Source organism: Rutilus rutilus (assembly GCF_951802725.1).
Source record: "Rutilus rutilus genome assembly, chromosome: 7".
Lineage (NCBI taxonomy): Eukaryota > Metazoa > Chordata > Actinopteri > Cypriniformes > Leuciscidae > Rutilus > Rutilus rutilus.
The window spans coordinates 25,817,230-25,843,677 of NC_140221.1; the positions used below are offsets into that span (position 1 = coordinate 25,817,230).

Genomic DNA, 26,448 nt, shown 5'->3' on the forward strand with positions numbered 1-26,448 from the left:
TGTGATGAGGTTCAAGAGTCAGGAAGGAAGAAGACAGGGGTCGGCGAAAACAAAAGTCGCACACAACGCGCATTCACCGTGGCAACCACGACGGCACAAAACAGTTCAAAAATGAGAGCTCGGATCCACCGTTTTTCTCTGCGTCCAATTTTCTCTCCAGTCTCTCTCTCGTTCCAGCGCGGCTTATAAGCGGTCTCTCCACGTGGATCACTGCAATAAGACACAGGTGTTCGTCATTTTCACTTGACCTACTTGCGGGACGCTCGTCTCTTCTCTCTCCCATTACAGACCGCGCTGAACCACGCCCCCTCGCCACAAAAAGCATGTCATTATAAAAATAAAACTTAACCTCATCCATTAACATGATTTTTCGATTCCCGTCTGACTGATTTACATCCATGGTGGAGTTTAAAACGACAGTTCCCATCATTCCACGCTCCTTCACATCGTCATCAAGCTACGCTGTTGTTGTTGTTTGGAATGTAGCGCCCTCTAGCGGCAAAAAATTCTTGCATATTGTACCTTTAAACAAATAGAAACAAGAACATTCAAACTGTGAACAAACAAGTGTATTTTTTGACAAAGATTGTTTTAGTAACTCAGTAGCCTAGGCTATGTATTTGAATAATGTTTAAATGGTGTAATATTTGTGAATTTGATTATGTAGCTACTTGTCCATTTTCTTGCGATTGCCGTCAAGATTACTCTCTGGTGCTTTGCACTTGCCGCGACAGCCCGCCCACACGCTGTTCTGATTAGCTGTGGGTTTTGATTGATTTTGATGCATCTTGCAGTCACGTCATGTCTAGTGTGGACAGACAAATTATTTGGCGCTGGAATCTTATCGCATCGCGTCTGGTTAGGACACGGTGTAAGACATAAAGGACTGTGTTTACAAGGATACTCACAAAGACTGCCATTTTGACACAAAAGTGTGTATATTTGACCGTTCAAGCCTAATTAGGCACCAAAAAGAACTCCTTTCAGTACTCAAGCGCTCTATGAGCAGCAGCTTTATGTGCGTGCATTTCAGGTGTGCGCTCCGAGACGATCTCTTAGGTATATGCACGCACTATCTGAATGATTCCTCTTTCCCTGCTTATTGCGCTTGAAGGGCTGATGTGATGTCACATTGCACAGACCCCACCCACGACTGCTAACGGACTCTTTCGTGTTAGCATAGATCCCGCCCTGAGTGAGCTTTACACAGTCCACCATGTTTTATCTCCTCGCCAGAGGATTTAACAGCAACATTCAAGTAAAAATTTGTATAATTAAAGCTACTAAAGTTATTCAGTCAAAAGCAGTGAGTGATTTTCTGTTTTTCTTTTGTTGTTTGATTCATATTATCAGCATTTATAGCAGCAGGTACTGTATATTACGCTGCTTTCACTTGAATACACTGATCTAATATACACAGGCGATTTCTTTACTTGCTGTTTATGTGAACTTTGTGTATTTGATATAACCTTGTGTTTATTTGACAGTTTAAGTGCAATAAGACGTGAAAGAGAACTTAGTTTAATACTCACGGGACGCACCGTCTGACATCCAGCTTTCTGTGCGCGTGCTTGCGTTCAGAAAACCATATATCAGAAGTTTACTGATATGGCTTCAAAACGAATGCAGATAACAAACTTTAATGATCTTGTGACCGCGATAGAGATGATAATCAAAACCAAACAGATGTTTTGTTCATTTTTGGCAGAGTATCGGAGGCACGAGCTGTACAGGCTCCGCCCTCTTCTGGAAAGAGGGGCGGGCAGCAGCAGCTCATTTTCATTTAAAGATACATGCATGAAAACAGCATGTTTTTCCTTCCTCTGAAAAAGGGCATTTACAACATGGTATAGTAAATTATCTCTAGAGTATTTTGAGCTGAAACTTCAGACACATTCTGGGGACACCTGAGACTTATATTACATCTTGTAAAAAGGCGCATAATAGGTCCCCTTTAAAAACTCACTCAGATAAGCTTTCGTGACGCAATAGAGATGATAGTCCAAAATCTCTACCAGTTGACAAATTTCTACCGGTTTATCATGTCTACCAGTATATAATCAATCACCCACCCCTATTTCAACAAAAGTTCTCTTTTGCTAATTCTTCATTACACTGTGCCTCGTATAAAACAATCTGCAGTCTAATGCTCTGAACAAACCTATAATCATTCCACGTGATTCGAGACTATTAAAATAAACCATCCATTTTTTCCTGACGTTAGGATCATTCTTGAAGTCTGCACAGATACACAAATTAGCTGTTTAAACTGGACACGTCAAAGCGAACGTTCTTTTGCTTTTCCATTTGTCCTGTTGTCAAGACTCAAGCATGTGGAGAATGTCAAAAATTGAACAGGCATCTGTATACCGCATCCAGTGTAGACCACGTTAGTGAAATTTGATTTCTCATGTCATCACCCCTTTAAGGAGCTGTTTTTACTGTATTTTTTATTAATTAAATGCAGTTTTGGTGAGACTTTTAAAGACATTAAATCTTACATACTCATTTTCCCAGTTTTAGTCTACCCTTATCTACCTTTTCAACCTATTAATATCACACAAAGTTAATCAGTATGTAACAGAAGATAGCATCCTCTCTACAGTTAACTTCTATGAAAACACACTGAAAGGCAGCAGCAACCTGTGTTTGTCATTAACACACTTTGCATTGTTCGAGAGTTGTCTGCGTGGCAGTTACTGAAGGATCAGCCCACTTAACTTGCAACATCTACAGGATTGTTTTAGGATTTTAAGAATCAATATTGGATTTTTTTGGACGAATATCAGTATCAGTTTTTGCCCATCCCTGGTTCTAATGGCTGTTTTAGAGATCAGATATTTCCGTTGCTAACAAGGTGATGTGGCACTTTTATTTGAAAGGAATCACCTTCTTTTCCTACAGTCACCATATTGAGTTTTGTGGTCTCTTGTATTTTTTAACAAATAGCCTGTCTTTTCATACATTTCTGATTACACTCTTTCACTTGCACTTCCTGTGTGTTATAGTTATGGCAGCTACTATGACGGAGACAGTCAGATGCAAAGGCAGGTGTCCAGCCCCAGGACAGGAGAACAGGACGTAGAGGAGGTGTACGGGATAAGTGAAGAGGAAGAAGACGAGGAGGAGGATGAGCGGAGGAGAGGGCCTAGTGTTCTCACACAGGCACAGCTCAGTGATGAGGAGGAGGACAGTGAAGAATTCAGATCTGTTGGAGGAGACAGTGACATGGATTCTGACAACTAACACATGCTTCTTCCTCTTCTGTCATATGTGCTGTGTCACTGTCCTGGTGGTGATGATGGTGTTGCACATAACTGTATATTTCGTACTATTCTAATGGTTGTGTTTACATGTTATTTTTATATGGCTTATTGAGCTTGTTTAAGTGACTCAAACAATGTTTGTGATGAAGAATGTGAGAAATAAATTATGTATCTGAAATGTACACATTCTGAGTTTTGTCCATCCTAAACCTCAATTCACTCTGCCAAACTACTCTTTTAACTATGATCCATCATTCTAAAATGAATTTTAAAACACTGAACTCAGACTTGGGCAGTTCATACATTTGACATTGACAAATTTTACAGTTGGCACAATGCGGTCAGGCAGGTAACATTGCTTGCTGACATGCTTGTTATAGTTGTTCATGAGTCCCTTGTTTGTCCTGAGCAGTTAAACTGAGCATTGCTCTTCAAAAAAATCTTCCAGGTTCCTCACATTCTTTGGTTTTCTTGCCTCTTCTGCATATTTGAACCCTTTTCAACAGTGACTATGATTTTGAGGACAATTGAGGGACTCATAGACAACTGTTAGTTCAAGGTGAAAACATTCACTGATGCTCAAGATGGCAACACAATGCATTAAGAGCTGTGGGTTGTAAATGTTTATTTTGTTTTAAGATCTTTTTTTTTCCATTTAGCACCGCCCTCTAGAAGCTACACGAGATAGTTACGTTTCCCCGAAGACAAAATAAATGTAATTTACCCTGATTATACTCTATAAAAAGTAGTTAATGCATATTGTACAAGGGGTTCAATCAATTGAATGGTCAAGTCATGTCACCTTTATTTATGTAGCTCTTTATATCTCACAAGTTGTTTCAAAGAAGCTTTAGGAAAAAGATTAACTGATGCAAACAGAGAAAAGTGTCATTGTTTAGCTGAAGTCAGTTCAGTGTTGATTCAGTTCCTTCATAAAGATCATCAATTATTAAATTGGTTAATTTATTCTATAAAGCAGTTCCGCAGAAAACAGGGAGTTCATCGTCCAGCCAAGTTGAGTTCTCGTCCAATAGTGTCAGTGCAGTCAAATCAACAATATGTGTCCCCAACTAAGCAAGCCAGAAGTGAGTGGCAAGGAATCTAAAACTCTAATCAGGTGACAGAATGAGAGAGAAACCTTGGGAAAACCAGGAACAAGAATAGTAATTTCTTTAAAAAAAAAAAAACGAGAAGTTGTTAAATGTCCTGCATTGTGGCATGATAAACACCATCTAAATTAAATAACATTTTTATAATTATTATATTTGTTCACCAATTCACCTCATGTTAATTCATTAACTTGAATAGGCTGTTTAATAATAATACAAAAAAAAAAAAAAATCAAATAGTTACACCACAGGACCAAAGTTCACGTCCACACCTGCAAATATCTGCCTCGAGTTTCATATCCAGTACGTGTAGGTGAGTGTTTGCGCATACTCCAGCTCTCACTGTGTTGGGTGTGTGTGTGTAAATAAATAAATAACCGAGTCAAGTGCAAAGAGCCTATTATGCAAGTGGCACTGGTGGAATTCAGATGTGTGTGGGAACTAAAAAGATGAAGGTCTTACTGTACGTGTGTTTCATCTTATTTTTTACTGAAGAGGCAACTGGACAGACGGTAAACCGTAAGTGTGTGTTCAAAAGAAGGCTCAAATATGTTAAATGGTTTTGTAGTATCTGTTTTAAATATAATCACGATATATTAGTTGTAAGCTAATAGTATAATTACCATAGTTTCTGTATGTGTGTTCTTCAGCTGTCTGTGCGAGCATTGCTGACTTCAATCCATGCTTGAACAATGGGCCGTGTAATCAGACAACTAGCAGATGTAGCTGTTTCGACGGACAGCCATTCTGTCGGTAATCTACCTTTAGCACTCTACACTGTAGTTTAAACTTTAGCTTGTTTTGAGATTCACCCCTTCTGTTTTCTGTGTAGGTGCAACAGTAAAGAGGGCGAGTTTTACATTGATGAAAACTGTTCTCAGAGATGGACAGTAGTGACCTTTGCCCTGGTGGCTTCTCTGCCTGGCCTCACACTTGCTGTGTTGGTGGGGGTGATTGTTTATGTGATGATGCTGCAATCAAATAGCCACACAGGGTGAGAAGGAAAAGCACAACTCTAGCTTTAATGGAGCTAATAGTTGCTTTATTGATTTTGAAAAGCATCCGGTAAATTGTTGTCTCTCTTACATATAGTCTGACTTTATGAGGGTAATTAAAAAATATTCGACTTACAGCCCATGATGCTCTAAAGTAGTTATTGTGTGTTATGCCTAACAAGTAATTCATTCTGTCATTTTGTGCATGTGTGTGTGTGTGTGTGTGCCCAGTGAAGAAATGAAGACACCCAAGACAAACTCTTTGAGAGAGCAGGACTTGTTCCCTGGAATTAATTTTGCTTCTGATATGAATGTGAGTCAACTTAATGTGTCTTGTGGTTAAAAATAGTTAAGGATTCATATCAGTAGCACTAGGCTGCCATAATCCTAATCAGAAATGTGAAACCATCTGGATATATCTTTGAAAGTCATAAAGTCAGCACAATAAATCATAAACAGAGCATAAGACAGATATATCAACTTCCTGAATGGTCTGCCAACTATTTTTTTTTTCTGCCTTTTGTCTCGCTTTCAAAGGGTCAACCTCCCCCTAGCATGAGACCTGTACAACAAAATCCCATTCCCATGGCAGCCATGTCCAACCGGCCCTATAGGTAAATTTGATCTCTCTTCTGCTGATTATTATTTCAAGGCAAGACACTAAGCCACTGTTAATGCATTTTTTTCCCATAACAATCCTTTTCAGTGAAAAGAAAACATCCAAAATACACATTTAAATGATTCTTTTATTACACTATATCTATTTGCATCTGTAGATTTCAGTTACAGTACATATCTTTAAAGCCGTTTTCTCAAAATGAGAATTTTTTCCCTCATGCACTGAGCCAGAAATCTCCACTTCAGCAGCACTTACATAGATCACATTTTCCGGCTTCATTTCTATTTATATTGAAGGCTTTTACCGAGGAATTTGTTCATATATCATTCACATGATTTAAATGGGTTTTTTTTTTTTTCCAGTAGGAAATACTAATAATTCTTTTGAAATTTATCCTGTGGAATTGGCACTGACCTCTGTATATTACAGATCACTGCAATGTTTGGAATGTAATTTTGTTAAAATTTTAATCTGCCGTATCTTCATGTATTAACATTTTTCATTAATCTGCATCACTCTTCAGTCCATCTAGTAGTGTGCGTCCATCTCCTGGCAGCATGACTGATGCAAGACCCCGTGAGACAAACAGGTATATGGGCAGTACAACATGTGAAGGGTGCTTGGTGCCCTGTGCTAGAGGAATGAAACAATGCGATTCGTCGTTCTCCATTTACACAACACTAACTTTCAGATAATCTGGCACATTTAGCATATAATTAGAATCAAATAACAGTGCTGCATATAAACAGTAACAGTTGGATCATGAAAAATTTGACACTTACATTTACATTGCCTCCACAGCATGTACAATGGTATGCGTGATCCTCCAATGGGAGGTCCTGTACAGCCCTACAGGTAATTCTACATCAGTTATTGATAATAATAGCTCACACAGTATGTACATATATATACATATCTATACAGTACAGTACATGTATATAAGGACCGAAAGTGAAAATCCTGGTGTTTCATGTTTTGTATTTCATGTCCTTGTGTTCAATTCAGTGATTTTTGTGTTGTGTATTTGTGTGATTGTAGCAATGGAGCAGGTCGGGGTCAGATTGTTAGCAACCCATATGCAAGAGATTCACCCAGTCGAAATCCCTATGAAGACCACAAACCTTCTGCAGAGCACAACCATTACAGACCACACGCCCCTTCACACACATATGAAGACCTGGTATGGTTCACAAATGTAACAAACATTTCAATTCCAGGAATAGATTGGTAAACGTTTATAATCTTTTTTTCACGGCATCAGACAGCATATTATGATGCACTATACAGCACATGAGCAATTTAGAGGCTGTGTTCCGATAAGACTGAGAATATGAGCTCACTGTGGATGATCAAAGGTCATCTCTTCAAATAAATAATTCTCCTGCTCTTTATTCCTCCAACAGCCACAGAATCAGCCCTATACTCCTGCTCCGCTCTACAGTTCCTCTGAGCATGGAAACCTCCGCAATGGATTTCCACGACCCACATTAAACCTACAATTATAGAACTATTTTTTGTATACATCTAATCATAATTGGATCTGATCAATTTTGTCATTATTTGTTGAGTTAAAATTTAATTTGTGGCTCTTTTTATATGAATCATTTACATTTATTCATTTAGCAGAAGCTTTTATACAAAGTGACTCATCTCAAGCATCATCCAGAGTAGAACATGCTGGAACAGGTTAAAGGGATAGTTCACTTTGAAATTAATTTTTGATATGTTTTAGCTTACCTCAAGGGCATCCAAGATGTAGGTGTCTTTGTTTCCGCAGTAGTTTCAATTTTGATATTTTTAGGTCAAACCGTTCTTGTCTGTCAGTCATATAATGCAGGTCGATGGTCACTGTCTCAAAACACAAGCACAGAGTCCAAATTAAAACAATTCCCCATCGTCCAAATTAAACAATTCCCCATCGTAAGTACACATTGATGGCCTAAGACACGAAACGAGCGGTTTGTGTGAGAAAACGAACAGTATTTATATCGTTGTTATCTCTTGAACACAGCACACGTCCAAATGATCTGACGGCGCGGGCGGGTATAGATATATACATAGATGTCGCCTTGGCTACGGTTTTGTTCCAATGAACTGCAGTAGCGAAGGCGACATCTAGTGTATACATCTATACCCGCCCGCGGGCAGGTATAGATGTATACACTAGATGTCGCTTGGCTACGGTTTCGTTCCAATGAACTGCAGTAGCCAAGGCGACATCTATTTATATATCTATACCCGCCTGCGCCGTCAGATCATTTGGACGTGTGCTGTGTTCAAGAGATAACAACGATATAAATACTGTTCGTTTTCTCACACAAACCGCTCGTTTCGTGTCTTAGGCCATCAATGTGTACTTACGATGGGGAATTGTTTAATTTGGACGATGGGGAATTGTTTTAATTTGGACTCTGTGCTTGTGTTTTGAGACAGTGACCATCGACCTGCATTATATGACTGACAGACAAGAACGGTTTGACCTAAAAATATCAAAATTGAAACTACTGCAGAAACAAAGACACCTACATCTTGGATGCCCTTGAGGTAAGCTAAAACATACCAAAATTTTATTTCAAAGTGAACTATCGCTTTAAGAAACAGTGAAAGCGTAGCAGAGTGTATTTATTGTCTAATCAAATAAAAAAATAAAAAGCTTACAAGTGTTGCCAACGTGTGCTCTATGTTTAGTATAGCATGAATAGTATTTATGTTTACATGTCTTGTAATACAAGTTTTAGATTTACAGTGGGGTGCAAAAGTCTAAAATTACTTTAAAAAAAGAAAACCCTTGACTTATAAAAAAGTTATACAATTATACTATGTGCCACACAGGATATTGAACGGGAAGGAGCGCATGAGGAATTTGCTGAACTGCAATTCACAAAAAATTCAAGCTATCAGACTCCTGAACTTCTGCAGTGAGCCTCGTGTGACCTGGACTGAGTTATTGCAATAACAGTATTTATTTATGATGTGGAATAACTGTATTTATATGCTGCCAATTACCATGTGCAATATCATTACTTATATGCCACGGTCAAACTCTTTTTAGTGTATTTTAATGCACATTGTAGCATTTTTTTCTTATATTTTTATGAGCCAGTGGAACGGAATTTCGTTCCACAGTTAAATGACAATAAAAAGTCTAAATCACACCCACAGACGTTCACCACCTCAACGTTTTTTGAAGATGTTTAGCTTTAAAACATTGATCGTGACATGTTTATGGTTAATTACAAGTTTATGGAAAGTTTTATTATACTTTCCAGCATTCAAATACAACATGCAGTTCTGCATCCTGTTTGCTACCTCATTTAAAATTCGGGAATTAAAGTGACATTTAAAAAGCATGAATGGCACATATCGTTAGCCTCATAGCATAATTGCCTAAGTCATTTTTTGGCCAAATTGTGATATCTGCCTAACTTTACTGTCCTACCACTGCTGCAAAACTTGTCTTGTTTTCCAAAAACATTGAAATATGACTTAAGCAATTATGCTATGAGGCTTCTTCTCAAATATTATAAACAGCAATTTAAACAACACACGCACTCTTTTTGCTACTGTAGAGAGACTGACAAACCCCCCAAGCCAGATTCCCAGTGAAATGCTCTCAGACAGCAAGTGCAGTGAGTTTGCTTCTTTCTTCTCTGAGAAAATCAATAATATCAGAAAGGTGATCAGCACATCCTTGAGTTGCACTGGGGTCAGACAGATCAGACCACCTGAGAAAGTAGTTACTATGTCTGACTTCAAATAAATGAATGGCAACATTTTGGAAGAAACCGTACAGCACCTTAAAACATCAACCTGCGCTCTCGACACACTTCCCACATCGTTTTTCAAAAGTGTGTTAAACAGTTTAGAAGCAGATCTTCTAGTAGTGGTAAATGCTTCACTTCTCTCTGGTAGTTTTCCAAACTCCCTAAAAACTGCAGTTGTCAAGCCCCTCCTGAAAAAGAGCAATCTGGATAAGACCATATTAAGCAACTATAGACCGATCTCAAATCTTCCTTTCATAGGCAAGATCATTGAAAAAGTTGTCTTCAATCAGCTGAACAAATTCTTATGCTCGAATGGATACTTTGACAATTTTCAATCTGGTTTCCGACCGCACCACAGCACAGAGACAGCGCTCATAAAGATAATAAACGATATTCGCTTAAATACTGACTCAGGCAAATTATCAGTGCTGGTGCTACTCGACCTCAGTGCTGCATTCGACACTGTCGATCACAACATACTTCTGGACAGGCTGGAAAACTGGGTGGGGCTTTCTGGGATAGTCCTAAAATGGTTCAGGTCATACTTAGATGGGAGAGGTTATTATGTGAGTATAGGAGACCATAAGTCTGAGTGGACATCCATGACATGCGGAGTCCCTCAAGGCTCAATTCTTGCACCACTCCTGTTCAACCTGTATATGCTCCCAATGAGCCAAATAATGAGAAAGAACCAAATCTCTTACCACAGCTATGCAGACGACACACAGCTCTACTTAGCCCTGTCGCCCAACGATTACAGCCCCATTGACTCCCTGTGCCAATGCATTGATGAAGTCAACAGTTGGATGTGTCAAAACTTTCTTCAGTTAAACAAATACAAAACTGAAGTCATTGCGTTTGGAAACAAAGACGAAGTTCTCAAGGTGAACGCATACCTTCACTCTAGGGGTCAAACAACTAAACATCAAGTCAGGAATCTTGGTGTGACACTAGAGTCAGACCTTAGTTTCAGTAGTCATGTCAAAGCAATAACTAAATCAGCATACTATCATCTGAAAAATATTGCAAGAATAAGATGCTTTGTTTCCAGACAAGACTTAGAGAAACTTGTGCATGCTTTCATCACCAGCAGGGTGGATTATTGTAATGGACTCCTCACTGGACTTCCCAAAAAGACCATAAGACAGTTGCAGCTCATACAGAACGCTGCCGCCAGGATTCTGAGCAGAACCAGAAAATATGAACATATCACACCAGTCCTCATGTCTTTACACTGGCTCCCAGTTAAATTTAGGATTGATTTTAAAGTATTATTACTGGTATATAAATCATTCAATGGCCTAGGACCTCAATACATTGCAGATATGCTCACTGAATATAAACCTAACAGATCACTCAGATCATTTGGATCATATCAGCTAGAAATACCAAGGGTTCACTCTAAGCATGGCGAGTCTGCTTTTAGCTATTATGCCAGCCGCAGCTGGAACCAGCTTCCAGAGGAGATCAGATGTGCTCCTACTGTAATCACATTCAAATCCAGACTCAAAACACTTCTGTTTAGCTATGCATTTAATGAATGAGCACTGTGCCAATGTTTGTACTGTATTTTATTTTGTATTCTTCTAAACTGTTTTAATTATTCTTATTTCTTTTTATTATTTTAATTTCTTCTATGTAAAGCACTTTGAATTGCCATTGTGTATGAAATGTGCTATATAAATAAACTTGCCTTGCCTTGCCTTGCCTAACGATATAGAAAAGTGCAGATTTTTGGTAGTCATTCTGTGAAGAATTAGGTTTTGCACATGTAGTGTCGATTGGTGCTGTCATCAAACCCAGAGGACATACCAAATACTCAAAAACTCATGTTCATTTTTCAATTCAATGCATTTCTCAAATTGTTATGCTGATACTAAACTTGTACTGAAAAATTCTGTATTAAAACTACAAAACATATGCATCATTAGTAGACATCGCAGATTACATATAATGTGACAGAAATGAGAAGAAAAGACTGTTTACAGGTGATTTTTCTTTATGTTTACTCAAGAACAGGAGGTTGACCGTACAAAGATTTTTCCTAAAGAAAAGCAAAATTGCCAGACAAAGCAATAAATAAATGTCAGAATAAAAAGGCAGTCTAAACAATTTGTTCCAATGTCCCACAGTTTCTTCAGCAATTCTGATCCACATTAAACAGTGGCACAGATCCATGCAAGTGCTGATACTGGATGTAATTGCTCTTGCTGAACCGTCTTCGCTGAAATCGCTCGTCTGACGCGACAACGAGGCCTAGCAATATCTGCTAATGGTTAAAGAACATGCAGTCTTAACCGGCTCCAAATCAAACAGCACATAAGGTGTAATTATGTGGGTGGCGACATCTTTCTGAGGCGACTGATTTTGACTTTAAAAGCTAACAGTACAGGGAACACTTCTGTAGAAATCTTGCACTCAAAACAACATCCATGAAAAGGCAAACATTTAATCGTGTGGGAAAGAGTGATGCAAGGACGCCCAAACATCCATCTCTACAGATGCCCAGGGGCTTAAGGTCTCATTTAAGATTTATTTAAAGACATAAAAAAAAAAAAAAAGCCTAAATCTGTTTAGAAAAAATGTAACCAAATTAACTAACCACTAAAGCGCCACTCTCTGTTGTGTCCATGTCACATTGGCAGCATTGGGATGTTTATTTGTGGGAACTGAAAGATTGCGCGTGTGTGTGTGTGTGTGTGTGTCTGCGTGCGTGCATGAGATTAGATCAGCCCATGTTCTTGCGGTTGCCATATCCTCTCCGGTGTGTGTCCTTCCAGTTGTCCCAGTCACGTGCCTTCTGCAGCGCCTCTTCATCATCGTTCTCTTCCTTCCTCTCTCTTTCAGCTCTCTCATCCTCCTCTGCATCACAATCTGCTGTGGAGGAAAGACAGAGGTACTGAATTGAGTAAAAAGGCAAATCTCTCCTCAGTTTTAGTACTATAAACTGAACACTAGGCCTGTCAGGGTTACGGATTATTGAACTAATTGCAATTATTTGAGATAAATGCAAATTTCATGATTTTGACAGGCCTACTGAACACTTCTAATTGAAAGTAAATGAAAGACATTGATTCGATTGATATCTTTTAATAAAAGATCATGTCCTGCAAAAGCACTCAATGCGTGTGTAAGCACCTGCGCTGCGTGGTATGCCCTGGTCAGGTAAACATCCTTGCCGTCGGTGTTGGTCGTACCACTCGTCCACTGTCATGGTGGGAAGGCTGGGATATCCCTCACCAAACACTCTGCAATACATTCAGAAAAACACACACACTAGTACTGCAGCACTGAACTCCACAGGCACACTCCAAATGCACACGTACTTCGCCTGCATAGCATCCTTAGTCAGGATAAAAGGCTTCATGGGCGGTCTTTTGGGTGGGGATGGCTGGGGGTTGCTCTACAGAGACAAACAATTATTAGTAAGGCTGTCAATCAATTCAAATTTTAAATTGTGGTAGATTTACGTAAACACAAAATAAAGGCACAGTTGTAATTCAGAAACACCTGCTTGAAAAGCTCCATCCGTTTCAGTATCTCGATCTCCTGGTTGATGGAGTCGATCTCCTCAAGGGCTAGTGTCACCCACCTGCGCACGTGCAGCAGGTAAAAATCTCTCACCACCTCTTCATCAGCTGAACCCGATTCAACTAGTCCCCTGATCTCACTCAGCTTGGCTTCTGTCTCCTTACGCTGATTAAACCTGGAAACAACTTAGTGTAAATATGCCACACGGATCCACAAAAATATTCAGCAGCACAACTAGTTCAAATCAGCAGGGCAGCCTTGGTGAACATTTTAAATAACCTTACCAACCCAAAGCTTTTGAACAGTAGTGTATATATAATAATAATAATACATTTTTTATTGGTGTACCCTGGACATCGGATGATGGATAGATACATGCACGTTCCCAAATATTCAATCCTAACCCACCTCTCGATTTTGGCTCGTCTTTGTGTTGCCATGGCGATAAGGTCTGGCTGTGACATTGGCATGGGGACTGATGGATTCATGCGCTCCTCAGTAGGAGTATCTGTTGTGTTCTCACTGGCTCTTGGCAGCTGAAAGCTACATACGTCATAGTCCTTGCACCTCTGGAGAAAGTCCCTGAAGTAGACGTGGGCCGCCTGCACATGCTCCAGCCGCTTGCTGGGGTTCACTTGTTTCATGGTGAGCGCTCCCAGCAGAGCCGGCAACAGCAGGTACTTCAGGTCGGTTGTGGAGATCTCCTCCAGGGCCTCATTATGACTACCCGAAAAATAAAAGTCAATTAATACAGCACTTCAGTAAGTTTTACATTGGCTGTTGTTTCATAAGGACCACGTTATTTATTTGTGCATTAGTGCAATACACTAACATTACTTGCCTAGATTATATGGTTTAGGTAAAGAAAAACAAAAAAATAAACGTAAAAATCCATAATGCTTGTAATATCTCATGTGTAACAAACCAAATAAGAAAATCAATGATGATATTACATCACCATGACGTCTTCAATTCAGAGTAAAACGGAGTACACAGCCGAGTAATACTGTAGGAATTGGGTAACATTACAACCAGTTTTGCAGATTAATGCCCTTTTCTGTTTACTACTGTACCGTAAAACTAAAAAGCACAATAACTCTTTAAATTTGCAACGGATGACTAGACGAAAAATAGCTCCCATCATAATCAGCGCGTCGCTCGCTTGTAGTGCTTTGACAGCAACACTGATTATAAAATGAGCGTTTGAAGTGATCGCTTCGTGTGCGAGAGTGCGTGTAAGTGTGTGTTGTTCTATCTAACCTGAACAGGTTCAGCTGATTGACCATCCTCGTCGCCTCCTCCAGTTGCACGATGGCGCGCTTCACTTTCACCTGCACCGCGGTGGAGCTGCTCGACTCATGCGTGGTGTCCACCTCTTCATACAGCTTCCAGCCCCGATCCAGCAAATCCGACAGCTTCGGAGCATCTGAACCACTGGGGTTTTGTGTACTGTTTGTGTCTTCAGCAGCCGCCATTTCTAAAAGCGTTTTTAAGACCCAAATCGGCTTCCGTCTTTTCCTGTTCTTAGAGTTTGTATCCGGTCGGTTTCTAGATGTTGCAGTTCTGACGACTGACTGTGGATGTCAGCAGAGATCAGTGCTTATTATACCTCTTTAGATAACAAACAGCTATTACCTATTAGCATTATTAGCATTGCAATAAATAAATAAATAAATAAATAGCGAAATATATAAAAACACAGTAATATAAAATATAATTCAACTTAACTTAACAGCCTATTAATTGCAAATAATTTACAGTTTTAAAGCATTCGGTTTTAGCTGCTTTAGGTTTAAAATAAGTGCCACAAAGCTTGGAGCAACTTACAAATATACAAATATACATTTGTGTAAATAAAACTTACCTATAATGAAAATATTATTACAAAAAAATTCAGCCTTTTTTTTTTTTTTTTTCAGCTATTACATTATTTATATATATATAAAAAACACTCATTCATTCTGTCACAAAAGCGCATAAGAAAATCAATTACTAAAAAGATTATCCTGAGATATTTTGGAAAAAATGTACAAACTTACTCTTAAAAGTTCACTACATTAATTGTTTTGAAGTCCTTAACTTTAGGTTACAAAGGAAATGAAAAATATTGAATTCTAATTTTGATAGAGTCAGCTTTTGAAAACCTTCTAAAACATTTATTTTAACAGGAAACGGAAAATATTCTTTTGTAATTATAGTAACCTTAAAAAAAACTTGTTTTTACATTTGCCATGATGAATTGTCAATGAACAGATTAGAAAAAGAGTTGAACCCATCCCTCACCTGAATGTGTTCACAATTATTTTAAATACGAGTTTACCAGGAGAGCATATTTGTAACATCCTATCGTTTTTATGCATAAACAAGAAAAAACCCAATTTGCCATTTAGGCAAAACAAGTCCCAATATCTTACGAAAAAAAAAAAAAAAACTCTTTACAAAATGTGCTTCTTCACAATGCAAAACCTACATTCCCGACCTGAATTTCTCTCTTGTTCTCCTCTGGACATATTAACAGGGTATGAGTTCCCACACATATTTTTTTCTCTTTAATTGATCAAAAGGCTAACTTTACACAGTGAAAATTGTTGCTTCTTAGTTTGCGCGTAAAAATGTTTTGCATGTAAACCTCCTGGTCTTTTTCTGTCAACATGACCATTCCGACCTATATCTTTAAAAAATCTAAGTAGCAAAAGATCTCCCACAGGGCCACTCAGTTTTCATTTTAGAAAGCTTTACACCCAGTATAAACACAGATCTGTGACAACATTAGCATTAAGAAACCATTTGTCTCTGTGGTCTCGGTCACTGTATGCATTACCGTGTGCTGGATTATTTGTTTGTTTTAGTGTACGAGGGCAACTTAACACAAATGGCTGATATTAATGATTTTGCCTGCAGTTAACGGAATCATTCATACCATGTAGTACAAATAAACTTCATAAAGTAACATAGTCCAGGGCTGCTTTAACTCAGAATACTGAGCCTTTGTTAGGACAAAGCGGAAACTCGACTCATTTTCCCATGGTGTTGTATATCGCTGAACCTCTGGCATGATCAATTGTTAGGAAACCAAGACACATTAATGTGATGATACACGGGACAACTTTTTTTGAGCAATGTAGCCGAGCGATGTTGAGAATTGAGAATGGGCAACACATTTCTATCTGGATACTTTAGTGTCTCACCTGCTTGCCCATTGGTGGCAACATTGCTAAAAAAGTTGCCCTGTGTATCATCACCTTCAGAGCATTGTCGTGATTGACGAGAACTCTCTCTAGGCTGAGGCAAAAGTGTTTATTCAGTTCACTGATCCTGATCCCGTTTTTTCTTAATCTAATGCTTAACCACACATTTAAACTTGCTGAATGCAGCTAAAGGCCTTTGAGCAGGTGTGAGACCCTGTGCGCTCTCTAATGTGTATATTTTTTAATCACTTTAATGGGCTCTGAGGTTATTTTGTCTTTCTGGCCACGAAAAGCAAATTCCCCTCATAGTGGAGGACTAACTCTAACCCAGTCATGACCTTTAACCCTGATCTCTACCCTTGGAAAATGCAACATACATCAACTGTCACCCAATAGAATAACAGACAAACCGCATTCAAATAAACACCAGAAAACCCCAATGAGCTGCAGAGAGATGAAATAACAGCATACGTGTGAATGTGATTTCCAGCTTGCTGCTTTTTCTTGCCGCATCGATCAAACGGAATTTAAGTTCTAATTTTGTCACGCCAGGCTGTTGATTCTTCACATATTTGGAGTCGCTTGCAGATCTATTCTCAGTATGTGTGTGTGTGTGTCCGGCTATGTTGTGAGATTTACAACCTTTTGTGCCCTTTGCTTTGTCATTGCAGCACCAGCAATATGGGGGGCAGAACTGACAGGTGCCACACACACACACACACACACACACACACACACACACTCAAATACACAGTCCAAAAACTGCTTTCACAGAACTCACATGAACATGTTAGAATTTCCATAAGGAAATAAGGCTTAAGAAAGGGACTAAATAATGTTAAAGGGTTTTTGAAAGGGGAAGGTTTATGGTCTAGTCAATATTAAAATAGTATAAATTAATGGAAGATGATATAAAAAGATTTTGTTTGTGTGTGCCACTCAAAACCTGAAGCCACCTACACTGTGGAAAGACCATCCCAAGGTCACCACGAGGAAAACGGTTCAGGCGTTAGGGGATAGAAAATATCATCTCTGCATAAAACAACAGAAGTCAATGTAAACTCCCACGGTGAAGGAAAAGAGTCTGTCAGCAGAGATCGGTGGGATTGTCCTGCATCTGTTTTCACAAACAGTCACTCGGCAAACAGCTAAGCACTAATAGTCTTCCTCAGACTGTGTGTGTAAATACTCTTTCTGTGGGAGTGTGGTGTTGTGCTCTTAGTAAACAATACATGGGACCCGGTTAAACGGAGAGCTGCATTCCACAGAGATTCACACCAGGTGCACAGTCAACAGAGGAAAAGAGAGAATCATCTTATTTCAGAAGAGATCAATATCTTTTAGACAGAAAAAGAAACACTCCTTCATCCCTGAGATCTCGAAAGCATCTCACGCTTCCCGTGGCCGATGAAGGCCTGGATAAAGTTTATAAAGTAAAAATAACTGCTGCTAGTTTAGCAACATTCTCTGCCAGTGTATTTTATTTTTCAGCAAGCATCTTTGATATAAAATGCAAAGACTTGTTAACTGTAAAACGCTGAGCAAAAGCTAAACCCCCTCTGAGGCTCAGACCTGTCCTGCAAAGGGCCTTTGTCTTTCTGTAACAATGCAGAGATAAAAATCAGGCAAATCAAAGGACAAAAGGAACCGCAGAACAGGTTAGCCCTCTGTCTCTTTCTCCTGTAGCTGCTGTTGAATACTTACTATCTGGGTTCTTAATCTCTCTATAGCACTGATATCCTGAAAATGTGTTTGATGTGAAAGAATGTTGATGAGAGATCAGAGAAAACATGCTCAAGATCACATACAGAACTGCTATACATTTCTGAGCAACATAAATCTACTCCCCCAAAAAAAGTGCTTCAGAGAAACTGTATGCAAGGTTTTAAAATGCACACAAATATTGTCATTTACAGTTAGGTTTTATACGTTAGTTGATGAACTAATAATGAACAATCCATCTACAGCAATTAGCTTATGTTAACATACGTAATTAACACACTGTGAACTAACATGAACAGTGAATAAATGTTCCGAAAATATATTGCTCATTGTAATTTCATTTGAACTAATGTTAACAAATGAAACGACAGGATTTAAAAAAAAATCCAAATTAGTCTCTTCCACATTAAATATTTTTAATAAAATAAATACAAATTTTCGTTTTTACAGAAAATGTACAGGTTTTCCCAGGGTGAAAAGCGTGGACTTTTCATGAATACAATGGAAAAATTCACAAAAATAAAGAACACTTATACTTTGCTATAAAAATAGTGTCATTAACCTTCATAATTAATACTGGGTGCAGAGAATTTCTGAGGTCAACCAAACTGAACAGTTTGATTTCCATCTCTTGCTGCTTTGAAACTCATGTCGTGAAATGTACGTGACCAAAACAGATCGGAACAGATCAGCAGTGTGTGAAGTATTACCGCAGTAAAGTCACTCTTTACCAGCACAGTCGTACCCTCCCCCCAGTCTCTTTCTCTGAGCTGGAGTTGATGAGTTTTCTGCGAGCGGCCACTGCTTATCACTCTGGCTTTCCGCAGGGTGCCTTGAGGGCCTCACCGCAGGGTTCTTTGTTTACAGCCATTCATTAACTCTTTCACCACCCCATATTCCTCAACTCCGGCTCTTCTTTCTTCACTTTCATGCCATCCTTACAGCACTTATGGCTCTAACATGATCATACACATTCGCCCAGCACCGCACCATGCCTCCTTGTCTCTGTCGACGAAGACAGTCCATGAGGTGGCCTGTCACTTGCAGACGTATCTCTCAACGGTGCGGTGGCAGGTTTTGCAGGACACGTAACAGCACCAGTGATATTTACACTGGCAGCGTTCCACCAGCACCTCCGTGTAGGCATTATAACCCCGTCCACAACACATGAGTCCACAGCTCTCGCTGCCAGTTGCAGTCTTGTTACACTGCCTGCAGAGATGATGTAGAGCAAATGATTTACACACAATTTACTTTAACCAAATAACTCAAACGGCAGCATTTGAGCGTATTTGTGTTGTGAGAATCAGTATTCATGTCTGAGTGTGTGTGATAATGTTTAACCGAGTCTATTCATGTGCCTCTTTTCTTTCCGTTGTGCTCTGTCCCATCTGTCAGATCAGTGATAATCCCTCATTCATTACAGTGACTGAGAACTGATTGCTCTCTTAACTCATCAGTAATCAATAATCCTTGATAATGATTGATGATGGATATCTCACCTGTCTGTGGTTCCGAGTGACCCCTGCTTGGCGTTCTGCGAGCAGTAATCCGGCGAGCTGACCAGGTAGACAAGTTCATTCTCTCCGACAGGCCTCACCTCCATCTCCCGGGGGACCAGCTGTCGGCGGGTGCCAATCTGACGCGGAATGACCTTAGTGGCCGACAGGTATTTAGACTTGAGGTCGGCGGAGATGCTGTTGATGTCTTGAAGGCCCTTCCAGCAGGTCTTCACAGAGCAAGAGCCAGAAACACCGTGACATTTGCACTTCATCTCTAGAGCATCCATGAGCGCCTATACAAAAACAACAACGCAGACACACAATTGATGAAATGAAATTGCTAAATGATGCCAGTGACGCCGGTAAGCACGTAATTGAAGTTACCTGTCTTCCCACTGCATTGTTGTGAAGCTGCATGAGTCTGAAGGCCTGTGGTCCCGAGCGGCGGTTCCTCATAGGCGCGTCTGAGAAAGCAGAGCCCATCTGCAGGCCGTAGCGCACATTATCCCCACATCCACCCCAGCGGAAGTCTGGGGCCGCCTGCTCCGCCGGTGCTGCCGCACATGAACAGCTGGGGAGGTCTCCAGAAGCACAGGCACGGGCGATAGCATGACTGACCACTGCAGCGGCCAGAGAGAACACAAACGCTGCCTCACGGGTCCCTGCACAGAGACATCACTGTTAGAACACCTGCATTAGCAGCCTGAGCTTTGCATAAGGTGTGGGGTTTTTATTTTTAAATAGCTGAAAATTATATTTAAAAAGCAGGGTGGCTGCTGGTCAATACAGTGCTGCTGATAGACAAATCCAGATGTAATCACCTTTCGCCAGGTCCGGGGTGAAGTGAGGGGCGCTCTCGATGGACGAGCAGTTCCAGCGCATGTCGCTGAAGGCGCCCTGGCACGCGCTCTTGGTGAGTTTGGCCGCGTGCACGATGCTGTGCATGAGCTCGAGGTTCCGTTTGCAGAGCTGAAGCTGATCTGGCACGAGCCCGTCCAGAAGTTTACAGTGATGCGTCTGATTCCACCCGACAGAGCTCCCGTTTGCCGTTAAGCCACTGCAAATACACATATATTTGAGCCAGTCTGACGGATAGTTTGGTTAGCTAAACATACTAACTTTATTTGACTGAATAATGCTATATTGTACATTACTGGACTTGTTTTCAACAAAGTTAGCAAGACAGTTAACAAAAACAGTGAAAATCACGTTATCCAATTGCAATAACCACTTGGTTAACCCTTAAAGAACTTCAATTAATTGTTTCATAAATAAAATTCATTATTCCGATTAATTCTTGAATAGAACTTATTCTGTTCTCGAATCAATGTGACATTTAAGACATTAAGACCCAGCGACGCCTACAGCTGAAATACAATAGCTGAACATCTACTTTTTGGTGAAATGTCAGATATCATAAAATATTTAATTCATCCCCATGTCGCTTGCCGAATAAAAATAAATACTTACAGCCATGATATTCCTGTGCATGGATAAATCGCGCTCAAATACATAACGAAAAATAGAAGACAATTCCTGTATTCTGTCATATCGTTCTTCCGTCGGTTAGAAGTCCGAATTGTTGTCTTTCACAGTGGTCAAGATGCTCACCGAACTACCTGATGGCACCTCTGAAATGTGTCCGAGTCCAAGTGAAGCTCTCTCTCTTTCATAGGTCAGCTATGCGACTCGACCCGCCCCCTCCCTCCCACCCACGGCGCGTGGGCGGTCTCAAGATTCATATGCAAGAAGCGCGCAGAGGGATTACCTACTACAGTTAATTTATAATGGAGGGAAAACAACATACTGGAAAAGAACAAAATTAACCAGATTGTCTAGTCATGCAATTAGAGTTTATCAAAGCTCACTAAAGTGTTGGCTATCACGCATATCAAACCCAAGTGGCAAAGTTGTATGTGTCTTTCTTACCCTTGGAAATCAACAGTAGCCTACAAACAGAAACACAGAAATTTTATATTAATTATGTTTTTTACATTAAGACTTAATGGTTTGTTTGCCTTGTGAGCAAACACCGTTTTAACCGATTTGTCGAGGTTATGGGTAAAAAAAGCCATTAGCAACAGCCTCATCATCTGTAAAGCTCAGCTTTCCAGGGTGTGCGCCTTCCCAAAGGAAACAATTGGGCTTTAGTCGTTTGAAGATTTCTGTCCGAACGGGATCAACAACCCGTTCATTTACATTAAAATATGTTTGATTCGGCTTTTCCCTGAAGATAAGCCGGATTTCTTGTTCCTCAAGCCTTACAAGCGCAAACAGCTTAAAACAGCAGTGGGTCACTGTAACCAGGCAAAAGCTGCTGAGAGCATTAAATGTCAATGATCCATAATTTTATTCTAAACATCACATTTCCCCAGTCCTACAGTAAATTCATAGGTTCTTCGGGGGCTAAGAAAGGCACAAGTTCTGCCTTAAATAGTTATTTAAAAAAAAAAAAAAACTGAAAGAAAAGCATGTCGTAGGCCTATACAATAACCATAAAGTAGGTGTTTCCCGAGCTTGTTTACGCGGTGCGGCTCGTTGGTCTAGGGGTATGATTCTCGCTTAGGGTGCGAGAGGTCCCGGGTTCAAATCCCGGACGAGCCCTAGTTTTCCATTTTTTTTTAAAACGTAGACTAATTTGATTGTGTACTATTAAGTAAACACATATACAATCGCTATATAGCGTAAACACAAATCTATTTCAATCGTACGGTCAGCCGATGCTTATTCAGAGCTGAATGTGCCTCACGTGCGGAATGCAGCCTGATGGCGCATGAGAATGGTGGCGCTGAGACAGTCCTGCCGGTGCTAATCACTCTAGTCTGATCATCACATAGGTGTGAATATTCACAGGTCCCAGAACGGTCATATCTCACCGAGACAATCAGAAATAACATATCCCTCATAGGCGAGCAGGCAGCTCGGCCACTTCATGGAAAGGCGAGAAAAGCTTATCTTTGATTCGACTCGTCCTTGCATACAATCTTCTGAAATGTGTCGGGACAAAACTGCATCAAGAATAGACTGCTTATTGATCTCGCAATGGGCCATCAGTGCCCGAAACTGCAAACTGGAATTTTAATTGATGTGTATGCGAGTGCATGAATTAGTCGGGATTAGGATCAAACAAACCAGTTCTCCTTTCTTTGAATCTTTAATGGAGCTAGAATAATACAAATGCCTCACGGGGCTCCTAATCCGATCAACAAATCCTGCCATAATCGGAGGCCCAATCAACAGGTTTTATGAGCGTTGTGTGCTGTAAATAGGCGCCCTCACTGTAAATAAACCAATGAGATGCTCTTAGGTTAAAACAGGTCTTATATGAATCCATATAGCCTAGAAGTGGAATGATCAAACACACTTATGTATATTTGTTTGATGTAGTGCAGTGTTCATGCAATGCACTGTGCTTTTTCAAGAGAGGCTTTGACCTTTAGTTGACCTGTTGAGATCTTAAAATCTCAGCACAATACATTTACATACACAAAATTCACATTGTGACCAAAAAGGTTTTAATTGTTGATAATCATACTGAAGAGATCATTGATTATGAAACTGTAAACAAGAGCAACATCAAGAAGAGTAATGAATGAGGAACCATGCAACATGGTGTGTCTGGAAGGTATTCTCTCCAAAATGAAGTAATTGCACAGAAACCTAAAATATTTACTATGGACTCGATTTTTACTGAGAAATGTTATGATGCATCTTATCTACCTCCATGGTTTAGAAAACTAGTTCTTAGTGGACATGAAAGAAGGCCTAGTCATCAACAGCACATCATACAGTAGGCCTACTGAGCAATAACAGCATCATGAATGACAGCGAGGTGTGAGATGCAGGATGGATCGTTCTGTTCACCTGTTTGAAGCAGTCAGGGGGCTTGTGAGGACGAGTCCTTGCTTTCGGTCTCGTGCTCTTTGACTTAATTGTCCTGAGATTTTAGACAAAAGCTTAGCATCAAGAGTGTATCCTGTCTTTTGTATCTGTGTGTGTACAATGTAGACAGTAAGACAGAGGAATGTGGAAGCAGAGGTGACGAAACCTTCATGTTTGTGAAAGAATGACATTTTAAGGTGTTATTAGCCATTACGTCACCCCGCAGACCACTTAACACTGAATACACACAGGTAGAAAAGATGTTTCTGTTCTATACACATGGAATAGCAATGAAGCCGACATGCGTTTAGTGAGATGGATTTGGTTCCTCCACTAAAACGTTTAATTAACACAAACTTACACGGATCTGATAAACGAACACCATAACTTGAACTAAATTAGGCCACAAATATCTCTGCATTTCAGAATCACACAGGCAGATACTGATGATTATTGAATTATGTGAGTGAAAAAATAAAATAAAATTGACACTAGGGGTCACTGCACACCAACTTGGAACATAGAAAATGAAACCACTGTTTAAAACAATCTTTCAAAAACAATTTAATAGGACATAAAAAAAACACAAGAGAGCAAAATATCTTATGTACATATATACAGTCCCTGTATAGTTTACAAATATACATTATCTTCAGTGAAATAAAGACACTTGTATCTAAAACACACAGCAGAAACAAAAACTAAAACAAGCTGTTGGTTGGATGTGATGTGTAAGGGAAGAAAGAGAGAGTTATAAACAAATCTTTTTTTACATTTCCATGTGGAGACAGAGGGAACACGCAGAGGAAACCTGAGGGCAGATTACCAGCTCCCTTTAGAAAGTTCCAGATAATTCCCACGGTTCTTTTTATTCCGAGACCTTTGAACACACAATAAAGCAGTTTGTTCTCACTCTGAGGATCTTGGATCTGATTCCTATTAACTAAACTACTCTCATGATTCAGTCTTTCTCTAAAACCCATCAGATCCACAATCCTGAGCTGTCAGTCAGGCGCTGGAGAAATCAAAAAGGGCTGATTCATGACTTTATGATTCATGATTTTTATCAGTATGTGTTAGAGTCAAAGACAGGGGCTCAAATGTTCGGAATGGAACAATAGGTTACTGCTTACTGTATACTGTGCAGTATATACTGAATACTGCAACCTATTAAAAACAGTATATAACAATGGATTATGAAACGCTAAATGTTTCAGTAGTATGCCACATTGTAACCTCATCACGTTGCATGCTCAATTTGGCAAGTTATTATCTAATGTTATTTATTTTTGAGGATATTGATAGTATTTTGCATTGTGGGATTCATTATTCAGCAAGTTTGCTGCTCAAGAAACATTTCTTATTACAAATGTTAAATACAGTTGTGCTGCTTGATATTTTTGCCAGGACGTTTGATGAATAGGAAGTTCAAAAGAACAGCATTTATTTGAAATCGAAATCTTTTCTAACAGTATATATGTCTTTACTGCCGCTTTTGATAAATTTCAGGTGTCCTTTCGGATAAAACTGAATAAAAGAAATGATCGACCCCAAACTTTTGAACAGTAGTATGTATGTTAGTTATACTGCATGCACACTATATATTGCAGCAAAAGTAAGAGTAGTACAACAATATTCTATTCCGAACACAAGCCAAACTCTCCTAGTCAAACTCTCAGTGCTGCATTTACAATAGAGGAGCACTTCTGCCCTCTACAGGAGGCATTTGGTATTGCATATTCAGGATGTTGACGGAAGAAAACATTATGAAGTATCATTCATTTCAGTGCCTGAACCACTGCCATCATATGCGCACTCAGTTTTTCATACAGGTAATGACAGTTAAAGAACAAAGACCCATGCCAAAAAAACTGTCAGGATTTCACGTCTTCATTTTAAAAATGGGCTTCTTGACTGCGTGTGTGCGAAAGATCAGATATAACTGAACATAGATATTCTGTTTTACATACATTGCCAACATCAGTGCTTATTTTAATAGAATAGTACACAGGTTCACTATTTATGTGGTGTTGAATCAAATGAAGTGTATTGCTACTGGTGTCAGTTCCAGTCACTGAAATCACTGTAGGTGCACTTTCTCCCTGTGCTAACGCTGGATGGGCAGTGTGTGTGCCTGAATCTACATACACACACGGCAGCTGTGACGGCGCTGAGCTCATCCGGTCACACTGTTCGTTCAGGAAACCAGTGTACCCATCTCATTCGTAAATAGACTGTTTGATTACTTGTGGTGCTAATGTTTGAGGACTAACGGAGAGACTGGAATCTTTTTGTCAGTGTTGGTGATGCTACATAAGTCACGTTTGCCTGATGCTCGACAGATATGTTCATAAATTGCTGGCTGTAGATTGGTGGTGTCAATGGGGCGGGGATGGCTCAGTTGAGTTCAGTGGGTGTGGTCTGTGAGCTCATCAGCTCATGCACATCTAAAGAGCGTGATCTGCGTGTCTGATTAGGTGGACCTCAGGTGTGTCCGGCGGCCGGGGCGTCCCCTAGACGGATGCTGCCGAGGAAGGTGGTGTGGTTGCTCATGGAGATGGAGGTGTCTTCGTACACCATGCGAATGGAGATCCTCTGGCGTGCTCGCAACAAACACACACCCGCGGTGTAGCAGGTGTTGAACTTGCGCTGGCCGGTCTCGATGCTTCGCGTGCAGCGCAAGAATGGAGTCTTATCTACCATCACTTCATAACTTGCTATGTCCGTGAAATTCAGGTAGTATACCTGTTGCACACACACACACACACATAGAAAGCAAATTGGGATAATGGTTATTGATTTCTAATGTTAATACTGTTCAAATAAAATGTTTTTTTAATTGTATTTGTATGAAATGTATACTGTATATG

General features: G+C 39.8%; 5 protein-coding genes across 13 annotated transcripts in view; 2 read left to right on the top strand and 3 right to left on the bottom strand.

Annotated features, from left to right (window-relative positions):
* taf1 (TAF1 RNA polymerase II, TATA box binding protein (TBP)-associated factor) overlaps window positions 1-3,448 on the top strand; it is a 29,896-nt gene extending 26,448 nt beyond the window's left edge. For all 7 annotated transcript variants that reach the window (XM_084415007.1, XM_084415011.1, XM_084415009.1 and 4 more), the window contains one exon: window positions 3,009-3,448. In XM_084415007.1, the coding sequence (XP_084271133.1) occupies window positions 3,009-3,246 (238 nt within the window). In that variant the 3' untranslated portion in view covers window positions 3,247-3,448. The remainder of the gene's footprint in view (window positions 1-3,008) is intronic.
* Window positions 3,449-4,239: 791 nt separating this feature from the next.
* Window positions 4,240-7,851, top strand: LOC311293976 (uncharacterized protein). 2 transcript variants are annotated; one of them, XM_084414591.1, is made up of 9 exons: window positions 4,240-4,894; window positions 5,026-5,128; window positions 5,208-5,369; window positions 5,602-5,683; window positions 5,908-5,984; window positions 6,513-6,578; window positions 6,791-6,844; window positions 7,028-7,169; window positions 7,393-7,851. In XM_084414591.1, the coding sequence occupies exons 1-9, from the start codon at window positions 4,804-4,806 to the stop codon at window positions 7,492-7,494; spliced, it is 879 nt and encodes a 292-aa protein (XP_084270717.1). In that variant the 5' UTR covers window positions 4,240-4,803; the 3' UTR covers window positions 7,495-7,851. The 2 variants fall into 2 exon arrangements, with proteins under 2 accessions (XP_084270717.1, XP_084270718.1); XM_084414592.1 differs by having other exon boundaries at window positions 6,522-6,578.
* A 3,883-nt stretch (window positions 7,852-11,734) lies between these two features.
* igbp1 (immunoglobulin (CD79A) binding protein 1) lies at window positions 11,735-14,903 on the bottom strand. Of its 2 annotated transcripts, none has more exons than XM_084413274.1 (6): window positions 14,545-14,903; window positions 13,693-14,007; window positions 13,264-13,459; window positions 13,080-13,156; window positions 12,892-13,001; window positions 11,735-12,630 (listed from the first exon to the last, which is right to left on the bottom strand). In XM_084413274.1, exons 1-6 carry the CDS (start codon window positions 14,757-14,759, stop codon window positions 12,482-12,484), a joined length of 1,062 nt encoding a protein of 353 aa, XP_084269400.1. In that variant the 5' UTR covers window positions 14,760-14,903; the 3' UTR covers window positions 11,735-12,481. The 2 variants fall into 2 exon arrangements, with proteins under 2 accessions (XP_084269400.1, XP_084269401.1); XM_084413275.1 differs by having other exon boundaries at window positions 11,735-12,627; window positions 14,545-14,837.
* Window positions 14,904-18,596: 3,693 nt separating this feature from the next.
* Window positions 18,597-21,340, bottom strand: wnt11f2 (wnt 11, family member 2). The gene is made up of 5 exons (XM_084415128.1): window positions 21,167-21,340; window positions 20,518-20,753; window positions 20,081-20,358; window positions 19,697-19,989; window positions 18,597-19,406 (listed from the first exon to the last, which is right to left on the bottom strand). Exons 1-5 carry the CDS (start codon window positions 21,244-21,246, stop codon window positions 19,232-19,234), a joined length of 1,062 nt encoding a protein of 353 aa, XP_084271254.1. The 5' UTR covers window positions 21,247-21,340; the 3' UTR covers window positions 18,597-19,231.
* A 2,789-nt stretch (window positions 21,341-24,129) lies between these two features.
* eda (ectodysplasin A) overlaps window positions 24,130-26,448 on the bottom strand; it is a 36,692-nt gene continuing 34,373 nt past the window's right edge. Inside the window, 1 exon segment of the mRNA XM_084414323.1 lies at window positions 24,130-26,323. Coding sequence (XP_084270449.1) covers window positions 26,063-26,323 — 261 coding nt within the window. The 3' untranslated portion in view covers window positions 24,130-26,062.